The 22682-nt window shown below is 42.3% G+C and overlaps 1 protein-coding gene across 1 annotated transcript in view; it reads right to left on the bottom strand.

The window, feature by feature from the left end:
• Nucleotides 1-9847: 9847 nt before the first annotated feature.
• APBB1IP (amyloid beta precursor protein binding family B member 1 interacting protein) overlaps nucleotides 9848-22682 on the bottom strand; it is a 92462-nt gene continuing 79627 nt past the window's right edge. Inside the window, exons 10-15 of the mRNA XM_049777840.1 lie at nucleotides 21733-21843; nucleotides 17243-17341; nucleotides 15740-15854; nucleotides 14434-14537; nucleotides 10316-10737; nucleotides 9848-10147 (exon numbers count right to left, since the gene is read on the bottom strand). Coding sequence (XP_049633797.1) covers nucleotides 9952-10147; nucleotides 10316-10737; nucleotides 14434-14537; nucleotides 15740-15854; nucleotides 17243-17341; nucleotides 21733-21843 — 1047 coding nt within the window. The 3' untranslated portion in view covers nucleotides 9848-9951. The remainder of the gene's footprint in view (nucleotides 10148-10315; nucleotides 10738-14433; nucleotides 14538-15739; nucleotides 15855-17242; nucleotides 17342-21732; nucleotides 21844-22682) is intronic.

Genomic DNA, 22682 nt, shown 5'->3' with positions numbered 1-22682 from the left:
ATTTCTATTAAGATTACAGAAATACTCCATTACAAGCAATGGAAACATTAAAGATGAGTGTCTTAAAAGCCTTATAATTTTTTTTTGATTTTAAATCAAAAGACTTATCATTTTTTTGTTTGTTTGTTTTTTGTTTTTGGGCCACACCCGGCGGTGCTCAGGGGTTACTCCTGGCTGGCTGCTCAGAAATAGCTCCTGGCAGGCACAGGGGACCATATGGGACACCGGGGTTCAAACCAACCACCTTTGGTCCTGGATCGGCTGCTTGCAAGGCAAACGCAGCTGTACTATCTCTCCGGGCCCAAGACTTATAATTTTTAAAACATCATTTTTTTTGTTTTCAGTTTTATCAATAAAATTTTATTCTAAAATCATAATCTACCATAATGGCTGCACCAAAAGGTTCTCTTCTCTCCACATTCCCTTCAACTCTTGCTGTTTATTTGGGAATAAAAGCTAATCTCACAGTGTGAGGTGATACCTCATTGTTTTAAGTTGCCTTTTCCTAATAAGAGGCAATGAACATTTTTTTAATGTGCCTATTGGCCATCTGTGGATCGTCTGTGAAAAAGCATCTACTAAGATTTTCTGTCCATTTAAAACATTGGGTTGTTTGGTTTTTATTGCATTTTATGAGTTTGGGCAAAGACTGTTTAGATGTCATGCCAATGGTATCATGCATGAAAGTGCTGATAGCTTCCCTAAAATTGAAAACTGGTCTGTAAAAGAACATACCAGTGAGAATGAGAATGATAAGCCACAGACTAGGAGAAAATATTTGCAGAAAACATACTTTATAATGAACTTAATCAAAATATATCAAGAACTCTTAAAACATTTAATAAAAGGTAATTTTATTGAAAAACAGGCAGGAATATAAACAGATACACAGATGGTAAATAAGCCCTTGAAAAGATACTCAACAACATATGCCCTTGGGGAACTATAAATTAAACCAACAGTGAGACATGTCACAACTGTTACAATGGCTAAAAGACAGAACATGGAAAAGACCAAGGCTGGTGAGAATAAGCAGCAACAGGAACTCTTATTCGTTGCTGGTGAAAATGCAAAATAAGTGGGGCCAGAGCCATAGCACAGTGGGGAGGGCATTTACCTTGCACTCGGCCAACCCTGACATCCCATATGATCCCCAAAGCCTGCCAGGTGTACTTTCTAAGTGCAAAGCCAGGAGTAACCCCTGAACTCTACTGTGTGTGGATGCAAAAGTAGGGGAATAACAATAGAATCTAAGGTGCTTGCTTGCATGTGGCCAACCTGGGTTTGATATCCAGCATACCATACGGTTCCCTGAGCCCTCCAGGAGTTTTGTTTTTGTTTTTGGGCCACACCCGGTGACGATCAGGGGTTACTCCTGGCTATGCACTCAGAAATCGCTCCTGGCTTGGGGATCCTGCCTCATGGGATGCCGGGAATCGAATCACCATCCGTCTTAGGTTAGTGTGTGCAAGGCAAATGCCCTACTGCTGTGCCACCGTTCCGGCCCCTCCAGAAATTATTTTTGAGCATAGAATCAGGAATAACCTCTGAACATTGCTGGATAGTAGCCCAAAACAACAACAACAACAACAACAACAACAACAACAACAACAACAAGAAAATGAAAAAAATAGTCCTAGGATTTGGTGTGGTCTGTGTGTTAGGGTCTGAGGAGATAACTCAATTGACACTGAGAGTCAAAGACTACCTATGATATTGTAAAATGCAAAAGGGAGTTTATTCAGCTTAGCTGGACCCAGTCTCTGAAAAACAAAGGCCCTGCTTGAAACTAACAGGCAGTTTGTATAGGGTCAACAGGCTTCAGCAGGCTAAGCATTTCATTGGTTAATACAGTTTCCACCATATATATGATTGGTTCTCAGGTCTCACGTCCTAAATCCTGCCTCCTCTACCCCCCTTAATATGGTCTGATACAATTTGGCCCGAAAAACAGAATGGCCTTTATCACAAGAAGGCCTTGACCACTCTATGGAAAAGCTGACATCTCATTTTTTCGGTATTTGGCCTGGGAATGTGAAGGGGGCAGTATCTGGGAAGAGAGGGGGAAGTGGTAAATAAACTTTCAAGCTGCTACCAGCTTGTGCTGATTAAGATGAGTTATAGCTTCAGGGTCTGGGGTCTAATATGTGGTGGAAATAACCAGCACTCTAATGAGCCTTATCCATAGGGCCAGGCTCCAGTATTTCCTCCTTTCTCATACTCTGACTACGAATGATTGGACCAGGAATGACCTTTGCTCATGCTGGCTCAAGAGATTCTTTTAAAGAATTTACTTTTTTTTCTTCATTTTTTTTTTTTTTTGCGGTGTGTGTGTGTGTGTGTGTGTGTGTGTGTGTGTGTCACACCCAGCATCTCTTAGGGGTTACTCCTGGCTCTACACTCAGAAATCACTCCTGGCAGGCTTGGGGACCATATGGGATGCCAGGAATCGAACCCAAGTCCATTCCGGATTGCCTGTTCTCTTGGCAGAGGTGGTAGAAATGAGAATTATGGAGGGATTGCCTTCCAGCATGTGAACTCAAAGAATGAGTGACATCACAAGGAGGATGTGTGCAATGAAGCAAGTGGAAGGACAGAAGTAGCCTTGAGCAGTAGAAGGAATGATAAATATTCAGGTCCTGCTGGGGGAGTTCAGGTACACTCTTTTTTTTTTTTTTTTTTTTGTTTTTGGGTCACACCCGGCAGTGCTCAGGGATTACTCCTGGCTGTCTGCTCAGAAATAGCTCCTGGCAGGCACGGGGGACCATATGGGACACCGGGATTCGAACCAACCACCTTTGGTCCTGGATCGGCAGCTTGCAAGGCAAACACCGCTGTGCTATCTCTCCGGGCCCTCAGGTACACTCTTAATATTGGATTCCTGGGTCTCTACACTGAACTGTGGCAGGACTTATTTTCTTTTTTATTTTAATTTCTCCAGTGATTTTGCTATAGAAACCAAAATCTTTATGTTGTGAGCTGGATCATTTTTAGGCTGTTTTTCATCGGCATGACTCTGAGACTGAAGAATGTAAAAAATACTTCCATTTTCTACAGAGAAGGTCAGGAAGTGGCATTTATAGTCTGAAGTAAACTCAGAATAGGGCTAATTCTTTTGATTAAAATGGATAAGAATACCTACATAATACATTAAGAAGATATATATTTCTCACACCTCTTTCCTCAAAACCAAACCAAAACAGAAACACCCCAAAACAAACAAACAAAAAAAGAAAAAAACCACCCCCCCAAAACAGCCCTCCATAAACTAAAGGAACATCATAAAACAACCATGAAAGAGTGCAAAACACAGCATTTTCCTTCTTTCCTATTTCAGGTTTATGCTCAGCACCTTTCTAGTTCTCATTACTAAATATGTTGGTTTGGAAAATGAATTTTGATAAAAAAAAATTGGAAGTAGCATTGCTTACAACAGTGTTACTGTTTATTCTTTTCTTTTCTTTATTTTTGGGTCACACCCGGCATTGCTCAGGGGTTACTCCTGGCTGTCTGCTCAGAAATAGCTCCTGGCAGGCACGGGGGACCATATGGGACACCGAGATTCGAACCAACCACCTTTGGTCCTGGATCAGCTGCTTGCAAGGCAAACACCACTGTGCTATCTCTCCGGGCCCTGTTTATTCTTTTCTATGTACAAAAAAGTTTAGCTCCACCACCACTGTTCCTTCTAATCCATCTCCTCTCCTGTCATTGGAAGCTTCAGTTCTGTTGTCAGAGTCAAGGCTTTGTTTTCTTTTTTTTTTTTTTTCTTTTTTTGGGTCACACCCGGCAGTGCTCAGGGGTTACTCCTGGCTGTCTGCTCAGAAATAGCTCCTGGCAGGCACGGGGGACCATATGGGACACCGGGATTTGAACCAACCACCTTTGGTCCTGGATTGGTTGCAGGCAAACGCCGCTGTGCTATCTCTCCGGGCCCGGCTTTGTTTTCTTTGATTATGTCCATTCCTTTTCTTTTCTTTTTTCTTTACTTACTACATCAGTGAGACCTTACTTTTCAGTTTTATCTTTATGTATATAGTTTGGTTTTAAGGCCTACCTGGCTGTGCTCAGGTGTGGTTTTCCCCCACCTGGAGGTTTTTTGGGGACCAGATGTAGTTCTGGGACCAAACCTTGGGCAGCCTTATGCAAGTCAAGAGCCTTACTCTCTGTACTATCACTCTAGTCTTGCATTTCTGTTTTGAGCTCAATTTAGAACTTATTCTCCAGTCCCCCCACAAAAAAACCCCTAAAGTACAAGGTTATCTAAGATCTTGCTGTCTATTTTTGTATACATTTTAGAATATTTTGTGATGGCCTACAAGGGAAAAGAAAAGAAAACAACCATAGAAATAGAGTAAGACAATCTAAAGGCCTCTCAGTAGGAGCTAATGAGAGTAAGAGAAGAGAAATGTGATGGTATTTTGGATAAATTTGCTATTAGAATTGGGCTTTAAATTTATTTCCTTAGGAAGAACATTCCAGGATGAAGAACATGACTAAGTTTTCCTGTCTTTAGACGGTCATTTACAGGAGACTTAGAGCAGTAAGGCAATTACAGAATTATAAAATGCAAAATAGCCTTTTTTTGGGATGGGGGTACAGACCCTGTAGTGCTCAGGGTATACTCCTGGCTCTGTGTACAAGAATCAGTCCTGATGGTGTTTAGAGGATCACATGTGATACGGGGATTGAAACCAGACTGGCCTCATGCAAGGCAAGCTCCTTACCTGGTGTACTATCTCTCTGACCCACAACAACATTTTTTAAAAATATATTTTTATGGGTCTGGAGAGATAGCACAGCGGTGTTTGCCTTGCAAGCAGCCGATCCAGGACCAAAGGTGGTTGGTTCGAATCCTGGTGTCCCATATGGTCCCCCCGTGCCTGCCAGGAGCTATTTCTGAGCAGACATCCAGGAGTAACCCCTGAGCACCGCCGGGTGTGGCCCAAAACCCCCCCCAAAAATATATATATATATTATTTAAGTAACATGATCATAGTTGGGTTACAGTCACAAACAGAACACCCCCCTTCACCAGTGTAACATTCCCTCCTCCCCCTTCCCATCCCCTGCCTGTATTCAAGAGAGGCATTCTACTACAGTTATTTGTTTCTAAATTCAGTAAATTTATTTTTTTAAAGGATAAGAGTAAAAAAATATAGTAAAGGTGTGATGGTGGCAATCGCTGTTGTTTGAGTGGGCCCAGAAAAATATGGGGAAAACGAAAAAAAAAATCTTTGGCCTGATTACAAGAAGGCCTCACTCAGAAGTTTATTGGCATAAGACCGACTCTGGGTTCCAGGCATACCAGTCTGTCCAACCCGAGTCATTCTCCGTGGTCCTGGTGAAACTTTTTCACACTTTAGCTATTGTTGGTATCAGATTCTTATATTTAAAGAATCTGGATTCTATGCATTTCTTTCATCAAAGTCAGGCTGATGTGGAGCATCCTCTAGTTTCAGCACACCATTAGATGCAGAGCGATCTGCCCTGCATGCAGACTGAAGTAAGTCAAATGCCAGAGCAGTGGTAGGTCTTCCCTGGTAAAGGTATGGATCCTAGTAATGTTATAGACAATTCTGGTTGTTTCCAGAAATGGTATCCATTGTTCAGGTGTTTATGGGCGATGCCCATTTTTCTGAGGCCTAAGCCAAATCATTATGCCAATGCATAAGGCCTAACTGCATTACCAAATTTGTGTTCCCATCTCTATTAGATAAGAACTTCTTTGCATATTTATTATTTTCCCATTTTAATGTACCTATGCAAAAGAGAAGCAATGCCACAGATATTGTTGGTGCATCTTGGGGCCAGCGAATAAAGTCCAACATTCCCCGTAACTTGGTTCAAACATGAATTTTATACAGAGATACTTTTCTACCAGTATTGCTTATAAAACAGATCTCAAAGGGGGAAATTCAAACTATCAAATAACAACACAATGGGCAAAATTGTCACTATATGAGGGTATTCAAAAAAAGTTATGGATGTTAAGGGAATACATCTGAGATATACAAAGGAGATACACGTGTCTCTTTTATGTTTTAGAAATAGTCAAGAGGGAGGGTGTTGTTTCCGAGACACCACTTTGGTCTGTGATTTGGCCAAGCTAAGAGCGCATGGAGCCATGTCATCCTCCTGTTGCCTGTTGATAATTCTGACTCCCTGAGAGGCTTTTGCTTCCTAATTGCTGGAAGCCAGAAGTTCACCAGTCCCCTCCCCACTCCCTGAAGGAATGGGGAAGCCTGGGGTCTCCTTAAAACTGCTCCTCGCTGGAATCCACTTGCTGGGACCCTGAGCAGGCGGCCAGGGGAAACCCTGTGGGCCAGGAGGAAGGAGAGAGAAGGCTGTGGGGGAGCAACTGAGGCTGCATCTTTCCCTAAGGTTGGCCAAAAAGCCTATGGCATGGAGCCATGTCATCCCTGTGTTGCCTGCTAAAGCTTCAGACTTTCCCCCAAAAAATTATTTTGAAGGATATGCAATCTATCTTGGCCAAAACAAAAATCATTAGTACAAAAATATGGTTTAATGTGGGGTAATAGGAGGTGGGAGTGAGGGAGTAAAGGAATAAAATGAGCTCCTGGGCAGTGTTCAGATTATGAAAAACAGATTAAACACAATGATATCCAAATATTTATCAATATGTTCCACCCCCACACGGTTTCACAATGGACAGGTTTAGTAAGGAAACTTTCCTGGGACTTCCTGAAGCCAGAACCTCTTGTGCTGCTATTCCCCATGCTGGCAGAAACTCCTGGCTCCCAGGAAGGAAAGAGATCCTTCAAGAGCTGGCCAGAAAGTCAAAGCCCCCACCCAAACCCTTGCTCCAGAGCTGGGTGGGAAATGGGGAAAGCCAAGCTCCTCCAAGAAACCCACCTTGCTGGCTTGCCCAGGCATGTGGCCCAGGGGAAGCCCTGGAGTTCTGGAGGAAGGAGATAGAGGGGTGCTAGGGTGACCCAAGTCCCGCACCCCTCCTAGGCCTGGTTAAAAAGGCCTTTGGCCCAGGGAAGACCCTACTGCTGCTCTGACATCGATCTACTCAAAAGAGTCTTCCCATAACACTGAGAAGACTTAAACAACAACAACGACCTGCTTACTAGACAGGGCTTTCTGCATTGCCCTTTAATTGTGAGTTGAAATTAGAGGACGCTCCGCACCATCCTGACTTCAATGTAGGATCTTAAATACAGAAACATGATACCAACAACAGAGACTGTGTGAAAAAAAAAAAAAACAAAACTGTATTGGCACTACAATGACCTGGATTGGAAAACCTAGTTTGCCTGGAGCCTAGAGTTGGTTTTATGTCAGGAAACTTCAGGGGTAGGGTCTCCTTGTATTTAGGCCAAGGCTTTTCTTTTCCATGTCCCCCATACTTTGGTGGGCCTATGCAAACAATAATTGCCACTCTAACACCATTTTTACTGTGCGCCTTTGACTCTAAACCCTAAAACAACAACAACAACAACAAAAAAAACCTAAAAAAAAACAAAACCCAAAAACCCCACTTAAACTTTTGAGGTTAACTTAAACTAATCTGCATGTGCATGGAAATGTAAAAAACTACTATGCCTTCAAGTTTAAGGAGTTACATAAATTTTATGGTTTTAGATTGCTTTGTGTACCGCTAAGAAATGTTATAATGTACTACAATCTGGGGTCTTGAGGGAGAAAGTAATTGTACATGGGTTCTGTTTTATTTTTCTTAATGTTTTTTGACTGTAAGTTCAAAATTAAGGTGTCAGCAAGGGGATTTCTTCTGAGAACTCTGTTTTGGGTAATTGTCCTTCCACTGTAACTTTACCTTGTCCTCTTTCTTTGCATCATTGTTCACATAATTAAAAAAATTAAAAAAAAAAAAAGGCCTTAGGCATGGCAGAGGGCTGCCAAACCCCATGCTGGCAGAAACTCCCGGCTCCCAGGAAGGAAAGAGGACAACAACATTTTTTGTCTTGGATCCAAATTTATCAAGTTATCAAGTCTCAAAAGGAATTTGCTCTTACTTTTCTGTTTTGCCTTCGATTTTGTTGTTGTTGTTATGCCTGGCTGTGCTCAGGGCTTATTTCTGGCTCATTAATTAGAGAGATCATTACTATTAGTGTTCAGGAACCATATTGGGGATTGGGGACCAAGCCCGGGTCAGCTAGGTCAGCCAGATTCAAGACAAGTGCTCTACCTGCTATACTATCTTTCTGACCTCTTTGGATTTTTTTTTTAATTCTCTGTAGGTTAAAGAGATAAAATACACATGATACAGCAGAAAGTTATTTATTTTTTATTATGACACAATGATTTACAGACACTAAATTAGAGATGTTTATGCATTTAATATTTCAAAACCAATCTCATCACCTTCCCCTCCATCAATGCCCTCAGTTTCCCAATCATTACATTACCTTTAGCAATGTAAATGTATATATATGTATATATATGTATATGTATATAAATGTAAATATAAAGTAAATGTCTTTACTTTATACTGTTTGTTACAACTAAAAGGCAAATGAAAATTTCAAAAGATACATCAAGGGGCCAGAGCAATAGCACAGCTGTAGGGCGTTTGCCTCACACGCAGCTGCCCAGGACGGACCTGGGTTTGATCCTGGGCATCCCATATGGTCCCCTGAGCCAGGAGTAACTTCTGAGCACATAGCCAGGAATAATCACTGAGCATCACTGGGAATGGCCCACCCCAAAAAATACCATCAATAAGTCAATTTGTGATAATTGTTATATCTCATAATGGCATAATTAAAGTCATTATCTGAGGATTTGCCAAGCCGATTGGTATCAGCTGGGCCTTCTGTCTAATACATTGTTTTCGCTCACTGAGTGCTGGTTTGTGTAACTTTCCCTTCTGATTTGCTGTGGTCTTGCTGGGCTAGTAGTACTACTACCAAATTTGGAGGTGTTGCAGGAGGTCCTCTTGGAGGTGTGCAAGGGGAATGATTGGGTGGCTATTGGCTTGATGAGTTCAGTTGTGGAATTAGGTGGGTTCTGTGGCAGCCTGATGTGGGCAGCCTGATGTGCTAACCTTCGAGTAGAAAGGGGAATCTGGCTGCCCTCATTCTGAGAATTTTCAGCCTTGACCATTCTACCAGAGACAGTTCAGTGGCATCCCATCCTTGGGGCATTTCTATGCTGAAAATGTTGGGTATGGGTGGGATTGTGGGTTTTAGGGCAGGGTGGTGGAGATTGGTTATTTATTTAGTTATATTATTGGTTTTTGGTTTTGGGGCCACACCCACTCAGAGGTTACTCCTGGCTCTGCGTTCAGAAATCACTCCTGACTTAGGGAACCATATGGGGACGCCAGGGGATCGAATCATGGACCGTCCTAGGTCAGCCGCGTGCAAGGCAAATGTCTAACCACTGTGCCATGTTATTTTTATTATTTTTTGGTTTTTGGTTTTTGGGTCATACCTGGCAGCGCTCAGGGATCACTCCTGGCTCCACACTCAGAAACCGCTACTGGCAGGCTCGGGGAACCACATGGGATACCGGGATTCGAACCACCCTCCTTCTGCATGCAAGGCAAATGCCTTACCTCCACGCTATCTCTCCAGCTCCACGTTATTTTTAAAAGATCAAGGATATAATTAAATAGTGTTAGTGCTCCAGATTAGATGTATACACCCATATTTCCTGAAATACTATCTTCAGGAATTCCTTTGCAAACGTTTATTAATCTAATGCCTCTAAATATAATAGAAAAAAAAACCAAATACAACACTAGTTCATTTGGAAGGAGGCTAAATTTTATAGTTGAGAGGTATGAACATTTAGGCAGAGCCTGTGGATTGTGTTGGGTGAATGGTCGTGAATGGAAGGGAGCAACAATGAGAAGTTTGACTTCATTTGTTGTCAAAATATTTCAACACCCATCCCCTAAACAGCAGTAGCATTGGTAACATCTCAGCATCATGTCCCCTAGAAATGAGCTGGGTTCTCTTAGGACACATTTCCCCTTTTCTTCTGCAAAGCTTTCATGAGATCTGACATAAAATCGGGTTCCCCGCTCCCCATGCTACCATTAGGGGGTCCTGGGTTCTCCTGCCTTTTAGGGGGAACTGGAGGCCTCTTGGCTGCCGTGGGTGGCGGCTTTACCAATGGGGAGGAAGGAGAGGGAGGCGGTAGGGGAGGAGGGCATACATGTTCTAAAGACCATGGTGGTGGTGGTGGCGGCATCAAAGAGCATACATGTTCTAAAGACATCGGCGGTGGTGGTGACGGCGGCAAAGGGCATACATGTTCTAAAGACATCGGCGGTGGTGGTGACGGCGGCAAAGGGCATACATGTTCTAAATACGTCGGTGGTGGTGGTGGCGGAATAGGGCATACATGTTCTAAAGACATCGGTGGTGGTGGTGGCGGCGGCACAAAGTCCGGAGGCGGATCATTGAAATCCAGGGGTGGTGGGGGTAGCAGGTTCTCTTCCTCCACAGGCGGAGGTGGTGGAGGTGGTGGCAGGTCATCCTCAGGTGGGGCTGGGAAGCCAAGGCCTTTGGGGGGTATCACTGGGCTGCTCCCTTTGGTCTTGGGGGGTATCACTGGGCTGTTCCCCTTGGCCTTTGGGGGTATTACTGGGCTGCTCCCCTTGGCCTTGGGGGGTATCACTGGGTTGCTGGCATTCTCAGAAGAGCGTCTCACTGGAGGGGGTGGAGGCTGGCTGGTCTTGGGGAACTGGTGGGCTCTCTGTGTTCCTGGTTCCTGCATTCCAATTGCTGGTTTCTTATCCTACAACAAAGCAACAACATCTTCTTCAGCCTTGCCCACCAGAGAGCCACAGGCTGACTTGTGAGATCCCCCCCCCCCCCAGTTTGGCAACCTGAGCCCCTGGCTGCCTAACTCAGCCTCAAAGCTCATCTCTCAGCCCCCAGACCACCAGGTTGTTCTCCAGATCATCTGCTTGGGACAAAGTGGAGTGGTCTATCAAAAGCCCCCTAAAAAGATGACCAGCCAGTGGAAGCCCCTATTTCCAAGGCTGGGCAGGCTGAGACCCTCCTCCACCATTACTCTGTCCTGCTCCGGGTTCCTGGACTGGCCTAGGGGCCTTTGCCATGTCAATTTGGCCCACCAAGACCTACATTCTTATCATATTGCTGCCCAAATTCCTAGAATTCACTATACTATTCCCTTCCAGGGATAGGATAACATTATTTATTTTCTTTATATGAACATCTTGGTATTGTTCAAATTACTATATGCATTTGTTTTCTTTTTTATGAGATTGGCTCAACTATTTTATATGCAATTCATGTTTTCCCCTCTATGGGTACATGTCTTCTGCTCGCCCTTTCTCAGGACTAAACTATGAAGTTTATTGCCTGAAGCAACCCAAATCAAGAGTGTCCCCTGAGAATGCAATATGGGTCTCTCTGTCTCTGGAGATCTCCACAGTATGTCTGACCAGTGCACTTAATTTCAATAAACTGACTTTGTTCTGCCTGTACTGCCTCATTCCTGGTAAATTCTCCACCGTGTGGAATCCAGCCTTTTAACCCATCACAAAGGCCCTTAAGTTGTTTAGTGGGGGAGATAACTGGCCACGTCTGCCTCTGTAGATGGAAGAACTCTCTTCAACGAGGTGTTGGTTACACAGAGATTATAGGTTCATGTCTTCAGTTTCACCATCCTCTGTACTTACTGAAGTGAAAGAGCTCTAGGGGGATATGAGTGACCAAACTGTCTGGTCTATTCAGTGGTTTTTGTTTATTTATTTGTTTATGGATTTTTGGGCCACACTTGTCGATACTCAAAGCTTACTCCTGGCTCTGCATTCAGGGATCATTACTGGTGGTGCTCAGGTATGGAACCTGGGACAGCAAATGGAAAGTAGCAAGCACCCTACCCATTGCACTATTTTTCCAGTCCAGTGGTTTTTTTATTTATTTATTTTTTTATGTTTCAGAGCATTTCCATTATCTTTCTTGTGGGGGCCAGTTCTAGCAGTGCTACTGGGGCATGAGGTAGCATGATGTACCTAGGATGAAACCTGCCTTTAAGTCATTTTAAGGGCAAATAAAAATGCTTCTCTGAGATTTCTCACTTATGTCCTGGGGAAAACCACCAGAATCCTAAGCTTGGGACCCTGTGCTAATTAATGTTCTTGTTCTTGGTTTCATTGGAGTTTGTGGTTGCTGAGCTGTTAGGAACAGGTGTTTGTTCCTTCCCCCCAAACTCTGGCTTAACGTTCTTACCTTGATGAGAAAAGATGAGGGATAGTAAAAGAAAATGGCGATTGTTCTCTCTGGGCCACCGAGACTGTTTTCCTGGCCCAGCACACTGCTTTTCTTTCTGGCATATGCTGAGAACAAAGGCGGCCTTTGCCAGGTGGGCTTTCTAGGGCGGAGCCGGGTCTACTAAGCTCCTTTGGGTAACAGCCTTAGGCAGGTGGTGGATGGATCAGGAGCTTCCACACCTGGACTGCAGATTTAAATGAGCCTTTTCTTACCTGTGTGAAAGCTGACTGGCTAATCATGTGTAAAATGAGTATCATAATCCCTATTATAATCCGTGTCAGGGTCACTATGAGATCAAGTGAACTGCCTATTTGAGTGAGTTTGAAGCTTTTGGGAGAAACCAAATGATCAGTTTTGGCTAAAGGCTGATAACAGTCCTTCATCTGTCAACAGTATACGAAACAATGAAGAATTATATTTATATCATGCAACCTCATAGGAATTTCAGACAGCTGAATCAAAAACCCCTGTTTTAGTGATAATTACGATTGCAATATACATGTCATCGAGTTTTCATTTTATTCTTTTTTTTGGTTTAATTAGCTCTTACCACTGGAGATTAAATCCAGAGGTATCTTTTTAGAACAAAATGCTTTATGATTGAGTTTTCTTTTATTTGGTTTATTCGTTTTGTTTGATAAACTGTGATTAACTAGTATGTACTGAAAAATTTGGAATAGGCAGGTTGGACATTGGTGACCACAGCCAGCTATGTGATTTCTATACTGGGATCCTTTTCTGGTTTTCAGTATTTAAAAATATTTTTTTATTTTGTTGACATCCTAGAAATCATGAAACTAATAATGATGTGAAATGGATATTACATGATGAGCTTCTCAGATTTGAAAGGATAACAATATTACCAAGAGAAATAAGGTCTACATTGATTTTCAAAATGCTTAAGTTCAAGACAAAATAAAGATACAAATTACTGAAGCTATAATTATTTAAGGTTGATTTGAATCATATATGGAAAATATTCCAAAGGTTACTTGTATAGATAATTGAAATATTGCTAATTGGATAGTAACTAGATACATTTTTAGCTACAAATTTTTTAATTTAAATGGCTATTAATCTTTTTAAAAGAGTTATGCAAACTGTTATGCCAATGTTGCTATTATTAAAAAAAAACTTGTATTCTTTGGGCCCGGAGAGATAGCACAGCGGCGTTTGCCTTGAAGCAGCCGATCCAGGACCAAAGGTGGTTGGTTGGAATCCCGGTGTCCCATATTGTCCCCCGTGCCTGCCAGGAGCTATTTCTGAGCAGCCAGCCAGGAGTAACCCATGAGCACTGCCAGGTGTGGCCCCCCCCAAAAAAAAAACACTTGTATTTTTTATCATTATGAGAATGTCTATAGAACATAAGTGGGGAAATAAAAAATGGACATTTTATAGTGTATCCTTTTAAGTAGTCTTCTAATTTGTTATAGGACTTCTGTTTAATTAGTGTGTGTGTGTGTGTGTGTGTGTGTGTGTGTGTGTGTGTTTGGGTTTTTTTTTTCGTTTGTTTTTTGGGCCACACCTGGTGATGCTCAGTGATTACTTCTGTCTATGCACTCAGAAATCGCTCCTTGACTGGGGGACCATATGGGATGACAGGAATTGAACTCAGGTTCGTCCTGGGTCAGCCATGTGCAAGGCAAATGCCCTACTACTGTGCTATTGCTCCCGCCCCTGTTTAACTAGTTGTTTTAAAAAAAATCACTCCAGTCTAGATAAGTTAGTTGAATAAAAATAGTTTACAATTTTAGCATTTAAAAAAATGTAAAAATATCTCCCAAATTTGTGTGAAATTAGATGTTTCACCTGTGTCTAGCCTATGTAAATTGAAGATAAAAAAACAAACAACGAATTGAAATTTTATTATTAAGTAATAATGGTAGTGACTTTTTAGTTTGGGAACTATAATTGCCTTTTTTAAAAAAAAAAGTTTATGTTTTATTTGTTTTGTTATTTTGGCCACACCTGATTACTTTTAGGGTTTATTCCTGGCTAAGCACTCAGGAATTACTCCTGGCAGGCTTTGGGGACCATATGAGATGCCAGAAATTGAACCCACATAGGCTGCATGCAAGAGACATATTCTATTCTTTGCACTATATCTCTCTAGTCCCTTCTGACAAAAGTTTATAACCTAGATTTTCAGATTATAGACTGTTAGAATTTCTGTGCATTTCTTTGGCCTTACCTTGGTTACCTCGTTGTGTTTCTGGGCTTCCTGCAGAACTGGACTCATAGAAGGCTTTGCCTGGGGAATCTGACCATTGGCCTGGCTGGTGTCTGCTTTCAGTCCTGGGAAGAAGAGAGATAAAGGTGGCAACGCATTTACTTCTTTTTTTGAGGGGGGTCTACCTTGAATTGTTCAGGACATTTAGCTAAAGAGTAGGAAAGTAAATGCTTTCGATAGACTCTAGGGAACCATATGGGGTGCTGAGGATTGAACCTGAGGCAGTTGCAGACAAAGCAAGTGCCCTACCCACTGTACTATTACTCCAGCCTGGGGATCAACATTTAATACAGAAAAACAATGATGAGAAGAACTCTTCTGTCATAGATCATTCTGATTCGTTCCATCATTATTTATGGGAAATCTTATTTATATTGTAGGCCAGTCACTGGAGAGATTCTAGATACTAGTCACTCCCGACTTCATATTCCTTTGTGCAGTGGGGAAAATAATATGTATAGTGCAAGGCGGTAGTAAGAACCAGGAATAGTCAAACTTGACATCCAGGTTTGGGTTAGGCTCTAGCTCTGATGCTACTGAAATGACAACAGACCTGTCCTTGGTGTGGGCAGCCCCCTGGGGACTAAGAGACCTTGGACATTTGTCCACTGACAAAACTCAACTCTTGAGAGTCCACATTAAAATGGGATCATCTTATTGTTAAGCACAGTATAAAAAAAAGTGGTCAAAGCCACTTACAAAGAAATACCTACAAGGTCTCTATATCTATATAATGAATCTCTACCTACATTTGGACAGTCTGCTGAAGGACTCAGGGAACAGAAGGAACACTGTTTATGGACTTCTGTTTTATAAATATATTGTTTTGCTTTTGTGTTTTGGCTACACCTGGTGATGCTCAGGGATAACTCTGGCTCTGTGCTAAGGGATCACTTCTTTTTTTTTTTTTTTTTTTTTTTTTTTTGGTTTTTGGGCCACACCCTGTGACGCTCAGGGGTTACTCCTGGCTATGCGCTCAGAAGTTGCTCCTGGCTTCTTGGGGGACCATATGGGGCGCCGGGGGATCGAACCGCGGTCCGTCCTAGGTTAGCGCAGGCAAGGCAGGCACCTTACCTCCAGCGCCACCGCCCGGCCCCATAAGGAATCACTTCTGATGGTACTTGGGGATCATATGTGGTGCCAGGGATGCAACCTAGATAGACTACATGCAAGGCAAGAGCCTAATGTGCTATACTATCTTGGTCCCTGTGCTGAATGAATGGGTTTGTATAGGAGCTCTGAATGTATTAAACCTGTGATTTATTACCTGCAGGAGGAGGAGCTGGTGTGGCTGCATTGCCAGTACCCAGATTTGTCCACCGAGAGGCAAGCCCAGCCTTTGCCACTGCCCGCTGGTAGTTATCATAGAGGGTCTTCCCATACTAGGGAGGGGACACAAAAGAAGAAAGAGAGGCATCCATTTAGTTGTACTGAGAGAAAGAAGAGCTTCATGTCTACTCATTGTTACCTTTGCTAGTAGCTGCTGGTGAAGCTCAGGGGCCAGGATCACTCCAGGAAGTAATCAGGGAGTCTGCAAATGCCACAGCTAGAAAACAGGACCTTGTGCCAAAAAGATGTTTGCTCCACCACACCCCCTTCCTAATCTTTTCACACTTTACCTGCTTGGTTTTTTGGCCACACCTGGAGGGGCTGAGGATTTACTCCTGGATCTGTACTCAGGAATCACTCCTGGCACCTTTTGAAGGACCATATGAGAAGACAAGAGTCTTACCTGCTGTGCTATCTCTACAGCCCCTTACCTGTATTTTTTTTCAAGTATATGCATTTTGATAAAAAAAAAAAAAAAAAAAAAAAGAACAAACCGGGCTGGAGAGATAGCAGTGCAGTAGGGCGTTTGCTTTGCACGCAGTCGATTCAGGACAGACGGGGGTTCAAATCCCAGCATCCCATATGGTCCCCCCTGAGCCTGCCAGGGGCTATTTCTGAGCGCAGAGCCAAGAGTAACCCCTGAATGCTGCCTGGTGTGACACCCCCCCCCCCCAAAAAAAAAAGAACAATTCCAGAGATTTACTCCACACACTACAGATCAACAGTCAGTGAATACTTCAGTATCTAGACCTTGGAAAAGAACTGAGCTGGGTAATTCTTGTTGGGTCCCGTTTACTCCTTTATTGGTTGTTTGTGTATCCTCAAAGAGCTCTCAGAATGAGAAATTGATTCCCATCCCCTTATCCCCTTTTGGGGGGAAATCTTGGTAATATTTATCCACAGCAAATAATCCACACAGACAGGAGGGTAAAGAAGTAAAAAGTTTGAGTGCAGAGAGTTCTTTGTCAGCCTACTGCCAGCTACAAAAAACACCTGGAGCCACCCAGCAAACTCTGCCCAAAGACCCCGAACACCTCGCTCCCAAACTATTTATTCGGCTCTCAACAGTGCCCCCACCTGGAAGGTCAAGGTGGGACAACAGGCAAAGAATAATCTTATGGAAATGTTTTTATATACAACAATTCTGATGATATTTTCTGAATGTATCTATCACAGATCCCATTTCAGGTCTTAATGACATTAATTACAGCATGCAACATGTGTAAGATATTTGCGAAAGCTCACGTGAAAGTGAACCCAGTTTTTTTGGCCATTGGAAAGGCCCTTGTTCTCTTCACTCACCCTTACTGAAAACATTCAAGGAGCTACTGAATAAGCTGCTGTCTCCCGAGTTTTGGGCCAGGTCCTAGGGTCAGCTGTTTAGAGCAGCAGGTCACAAACAGGTGGCTAACATAGACACAGAAAGTTCAAATACTCCTACCTTTGCGATCCTGATTCCTGTGACCCACTGGCTTAGAGTTCTTGCATCATCACAGCAGAGATATTTGATATACTGGGACTCCTTCTGAATCTGAGGATGCTAGGAAAAAAAAAAGCCATTTCCAAGACTACTTACAAACCCACCACTTAAGGCACTTTTTTTTTTTGTTTACAGTTCTGGACAATGTATGAGATTTTGTGAGACGAAACCAAAATGTGTGTCAGCAATTTAAGACTGGCGAGGTGGGGGTACTTGATCCAGTGGGCAAACTCTTGAAAGGCTAAGAAGTCAGTGCTAGGATACCATTGACACTTCTTTTTATCAATCACCAGCTTTGTGTCTGCCCTTTTCAATGTTGGAAACCCTTTGGAGCGCTCATGTCTTTCCCTAGAAGAAATCAGAGTCATTTTCTATTGACAGGAGAAGGAAATTTACTTATGGTGGTCATAGCATCAGTGCTTTTGTGACACGTGCCAGTTAGTTAGGGGGTGGATAGAATTCTGCTCCCAGGTTATCAGAGTTTAACCCATTTCCTACCCAGCCCAGCCACGATGGCCTCTAGGTTGATGACATATATTTTTCTTCTCAAGTGGCAATGACTTGGGGGTTACTTAAGCCTTCTAGGAGCCCACAGTTAAGAGGATTGTGATGTCATTGATCGGGGTCAGGTATAGACAGTTGGGGGGGTCAGTAAATCACCCCAGTTTTTCTTTCCTCATTGTATGAATGAGACTCAATCATGAATAGCTTTGTAACTGTATCACACAGTGAATCAATTAAAATTTTATTAAAGCACTGGATTATTGTGCTGGGGAGATAGCCCCAAAGGATGGAATGCACATGGGAACCCCAGGATTGATTGCTGGCACTGCATGGTCCATCGCCCAAGAACTACTACTATGATTCAAAATAGAATAGTTGTCTATTTCCTGTAAGGATGTTAGATTTGTTCTATTTGTGACAAGATTTGTGACGAGATTATTTATTTTTTTTTTGTTTGATGCAGGATAATTTAAATATTTATTAAACAAAATGAATACCTTGGGGAAAAATTCCTCTTTTCACCCTTCACGTCTGTATAATTTCTGTTGCACATCTCTCTGACTCTGCTATTCGGTCTGGGGTCTGAGGTCTGCCAGTCTCTCACTTATTGCAGAGGCCCTTCCAGTGCTCATTTTCCACACTGCCTGGAGCATCACAGGCATGAGCAGAAACAATTATGGAAGGAAAGAAACCAGATGTCCTCATGTCACTTGAGTTTGAGGGCATATGATGAGCTAGTCTGAATCAAAGATGTGCACCCTGGGAATTCTCTTGTGTTTTTTTGGATGAGGTTTATTGTTTTTACAAAAATAATGTCTAGCCATAACTCCTATGTGTGACTTTGTGTGAGTGGGCATGTGAGATGGGGAGAGTTGTACCACCTCTGTCTTCTTCCTTTATTTTCTGGATGAGGCTTCTCACCTTGCTGGGATAAACAAATACTGGCTGGTAGGGCTCAAAGTAAACCAGAATTGCCCAGAGAGCTAGCAGTGTCTACCTGCAGAGGCAGGCAGGGAGTAGAACTGTTCAGCTCTTAGACCATTACATCTGTCCCTAGTTTCAATAAACTCAGCAATCATTTTGGAAATGGCTACTTGTATAGTTGATCTAAGTGGAGGGTGTGGTCCTTTGGGACTTCATTTTAATCTTTAGCATCTTATTTGAACTCTTTTGCCCTTCTGATCTGTCTCATGGCCCAGTCAGCAAATGCCAGTGACTTCACTATCTTTATCCAAAGGGACACTGAGATTGCATGGACTCTATCCAGGGGTTTGAGATGAGCTCAGTACTTTAGGATTTTATGATGGAGAAAAACCAAGACTCAGAGAGGTTATTACACATTTAGCTCCAAGGTCCACTGAATGTTGGGATCTTGTCACTCTGGCAAACTTGCCACTGCCTACAAAGTCTGTCTTTCTAGTCAGCCCCAAATTCCAAGTTTTAAAGGAATCACAGAAAAATTGAGAAATAAGGCTTGTACTCCGAGCTCAAGTTTTCCCTTGAACCCGTATGTCACTAGCTTCTGTCTTTCTCTTCTGGTTTATTTTCACTCTGCAGAAGCCTGTGTTCTCTCTCAAACATGTACTTCTCCCTTTCTCCCCATAAATCTTTATATACAAATTCTAATAAGAACTTTTCTGCTTGGGGCCACAGAGATAGCACAGTGGTAGGGCATTTGCCTTGCAAGCGGTCCACCTGGGAGGGACCCGGTTCAATTCCTGGCATCCCATATGGTTCCCCAGCCTGACAGGGGCAATTTCTGAGTGCAAATATAGGAGTAACCCCTCAGTGGCACTGGGTGTGGCCCCCAAACCAACCAATCAATAATAAAGTTTAAAAAGAAACTTTGCTGCTTAACAAAAACGTATATATATATATATATATATATATATATATATATATATATATATATATATATATATTGAGAAATTATAAATAATTCTCTTGTTGGCCTTTGGAGCTAAGATTATCTTCACACTTTATTTTTAAATAGATTTCCTCCTATAATTAGGTCTTTGTTCCTCAAAAGCTGCATATGAGATGACTCTTGAAGAAAAGTCAGTTCCAATTAACTATGCTCAAAGGGGCCTCCCTTACCAGAACTGAGAGCTGCAACTTGAGCTCCAGGATACAGTTTTCTACTCTGGCCAAGAGATGGCAGCAAACACTTTGAAACAGTGGACATAAAGGCTTTCAAAGAACCCAGGACATTAGATTTTATTTTTTGTAAATATTACCCCAAGTTTCATCCTTCTGAATATGCTTTAAATCAATTTCAATAAAGTGGCCCCAAACCCAGTTGGGATTTTTCACATTAACGAACATTCTATTAATGATGAAGAGATTGTGGAAGGCTTCTTGCCCAGAGGAATGTGACATTCCACAAGTGCCTGCAGCATTTCTTTAAATAACATAATTCCCAAGGCCGAACCAAACCTTGCCTTTCAGCCCCAGAAATTTGACCTTCCTCATGACAGCCCTTTTGCGCCAATTATCAAGGGGGCAAGTGAGTCCCTGACAATTGCATCTTTGTAATTGTTCTTAGAAAGCAAGTGCTTTTTACTTTTCTGAGACATCTAACATTTTTGCCAGACTAAAATTGCATTGTGCTCACGATGAAATGCACAAAACTGTCTATAAAGAGGGTTTTACTCATACAACAATTTCTTAAGTATGCAACTCAACTAAACAGAGTAAAAGTGTTAAACCTAATGGTCCTGGGGCACAAAATGGAGAAGACACTCCTAACCTTGAGTTCTGACAATATTAGCTCTAATGTTGATGAGGCTCTCAGTTATTCTCTCTACTCTTAGTGGGATGCATCTCACCCATTTTCTTAGACCACATGCTGATAAGAAATGTATACTGGAAAAGTGAAGACCAGATGACCTTGAAGGAAACTTTCCAGCCTTGAATTTTTTCCAGGTACCAGGGATAAAACGTAGGCCTCCCATATGCAAAGCTATGCTCTACCATTTACTCATCATATCTCAAACTCCAGATTTTATGGCTCTAGATGAGCAACCAGGTGAACCCCAGTCTTTCTGGCTTTGATTCCTGCAGAAATCCTCCAGGCTCCAAGGAAATCTTAGAGCCACCAGTGTGCTTATTCAGCTGTGTCTGGGACCTCACCTAGAGGGACTCACTCTAACTTAATCTTTAGCTGAAACACTGTCTGCAAGGAAGCTTAAGGGTAAAAAAAAAAAAAGCTGATTTAGTGCCATTGGTCAGACTCTTCTGCAGTTGGTTTCTGACCTTAGAAAAGGGAATGTAAAAAAAAAAAGAAAAGAAAAGGGAACGTCTCTTAATATGTGATACAGCACACAGACATCATGGCAATGCAGAACATTTTTGCCAAGAAGAAAGGAGCTGTCAGATGTTTCCAATCTCCAAATCAACTGCCAGCGAGTTAAGACTTTTGTCCAAGGCTGAAGGGAGAGGCAGAAAAATAACTGGAACCAAAAACCCATTATATTTAACAAATAACTCGCAGTTGCTAAGCAATGTCCTAACTTCTAGAATAGATGAGGGGTCGAGGTCCACCCATCACTTGGGAGTGGTATCTAGGAACACGGATGTAAACAAACACATGGTTTCTCTAGATACAATTTCATAGTTATATTCTGGGAACAGGCTGCAAAGGGCTCTTGGGAATAAGTGATAGTATATTGAAGTAGAATCAGATTCTGTCTCGAAGTTCTGTGTGACTCAGTCCTGTGAAAAGAGCCAGAGTATAAAGGGCCTTGAATAAAACAGGCATCTGACATTAAGCTCTAAGTAGTGGGCAGCCATTGTAGCAATAGGCAAGAGGGACCTAAAGTGAGAAGGGAGAACAAAGGGAGAGTCTTAAACTGAACTTCACAAGAACCTAATGATGGTGTGGAGAACCAAGAGGGGAGCGTTCAAGGATGACTTCTCCACTGTTATCTCAGACTTTAAACACATACCTTCAGAACAAAGCAGTAGTCAGTAGGTGCCTTATATTTCATTTTACATTGAATCCCATAGTAAATGTTGACATTTTCAAACTGTATGAAACAAGCCAGGTCTCGAGATGTCTGAAAAAGAAGAAACAAAACCCCAAGTTTTAATAGTTGACAGTTCAAATTTGTCCATGGTTAATCTCAGTTGGGGGCTACTGATTGTATTTTAATGGAAAAATATCAAATCCCAGGCAACTTTAAAATTGTATGTCTGCCAGGCATGCAATTTAAGAGGCTTTATATATATACACCTAAGGCAAAAGTGGAAGTCACAGGCCCAGAAATGGAGTGGAAGATGCTTCTGGCTCTGCTAGCACATGAACTCCCCAAGCTACTGGTTGACCTTGAGACACAATATTGAGGTCAGGGGACAAGATGAATGACCAAAGCTTATGTCAGAAATTTCAAACGCACTTTTGCCATTTAAATCTACAATGAATTTCAAGATAAGCCTTCAGAATTAAGGTCCCCCCCACCCTGCCTGCCCAATAAGAGGTGAATTTGATGTCAGTAATGAGCATGCATTTCGTGCATTTCTTTCTAGGGGAAAAAGGCATCACGTTTTATCCACAGAGCTGGCAGTGTTGCTATGGAAACAGAAACCTCTGCTCCATGGACAACATGCCTGGTGAACACTGCAACCTCTAATCTACATACGTGTTACATTTCAATGACACATTTGCCCAATGGTTCCTTCCAGATTCTTTACCTGGTTAGTGTGTGAAGGTGGAAATGTGCACATTTTTCTAAAAACGTAATTGTTGTATTTCTCCTTTAAAGGGTTCACCTATTGGCTTTTCAGCTCTTTAATTACAAAAATAATTATTTTAAATAATTATTGCTATTTATTTTTTTGGTTTGGGGATCACTGGTTGTATTTAGGGCTTGCTCTGGCTCTGCACTCAGGGATCAGG

Source organism: Suncus etruscus, chromosome 7 (assembly GCF_024139225.1).
Source record: "Suncus etruscus isolate mSunEtr1 chromosome 7, mSunEtr1.pri.cur, whole genome shotgun sequence".
Taxonomy (NCBI): Eukaryota; Metazoa; Chordata; class Mammalia; order Eulipotyphla; family Soricidae; genus Suncus; species Suncus etruscus.
This window is presented reverse-complemented; position numbering and strand designations above follow the sequence as displayed.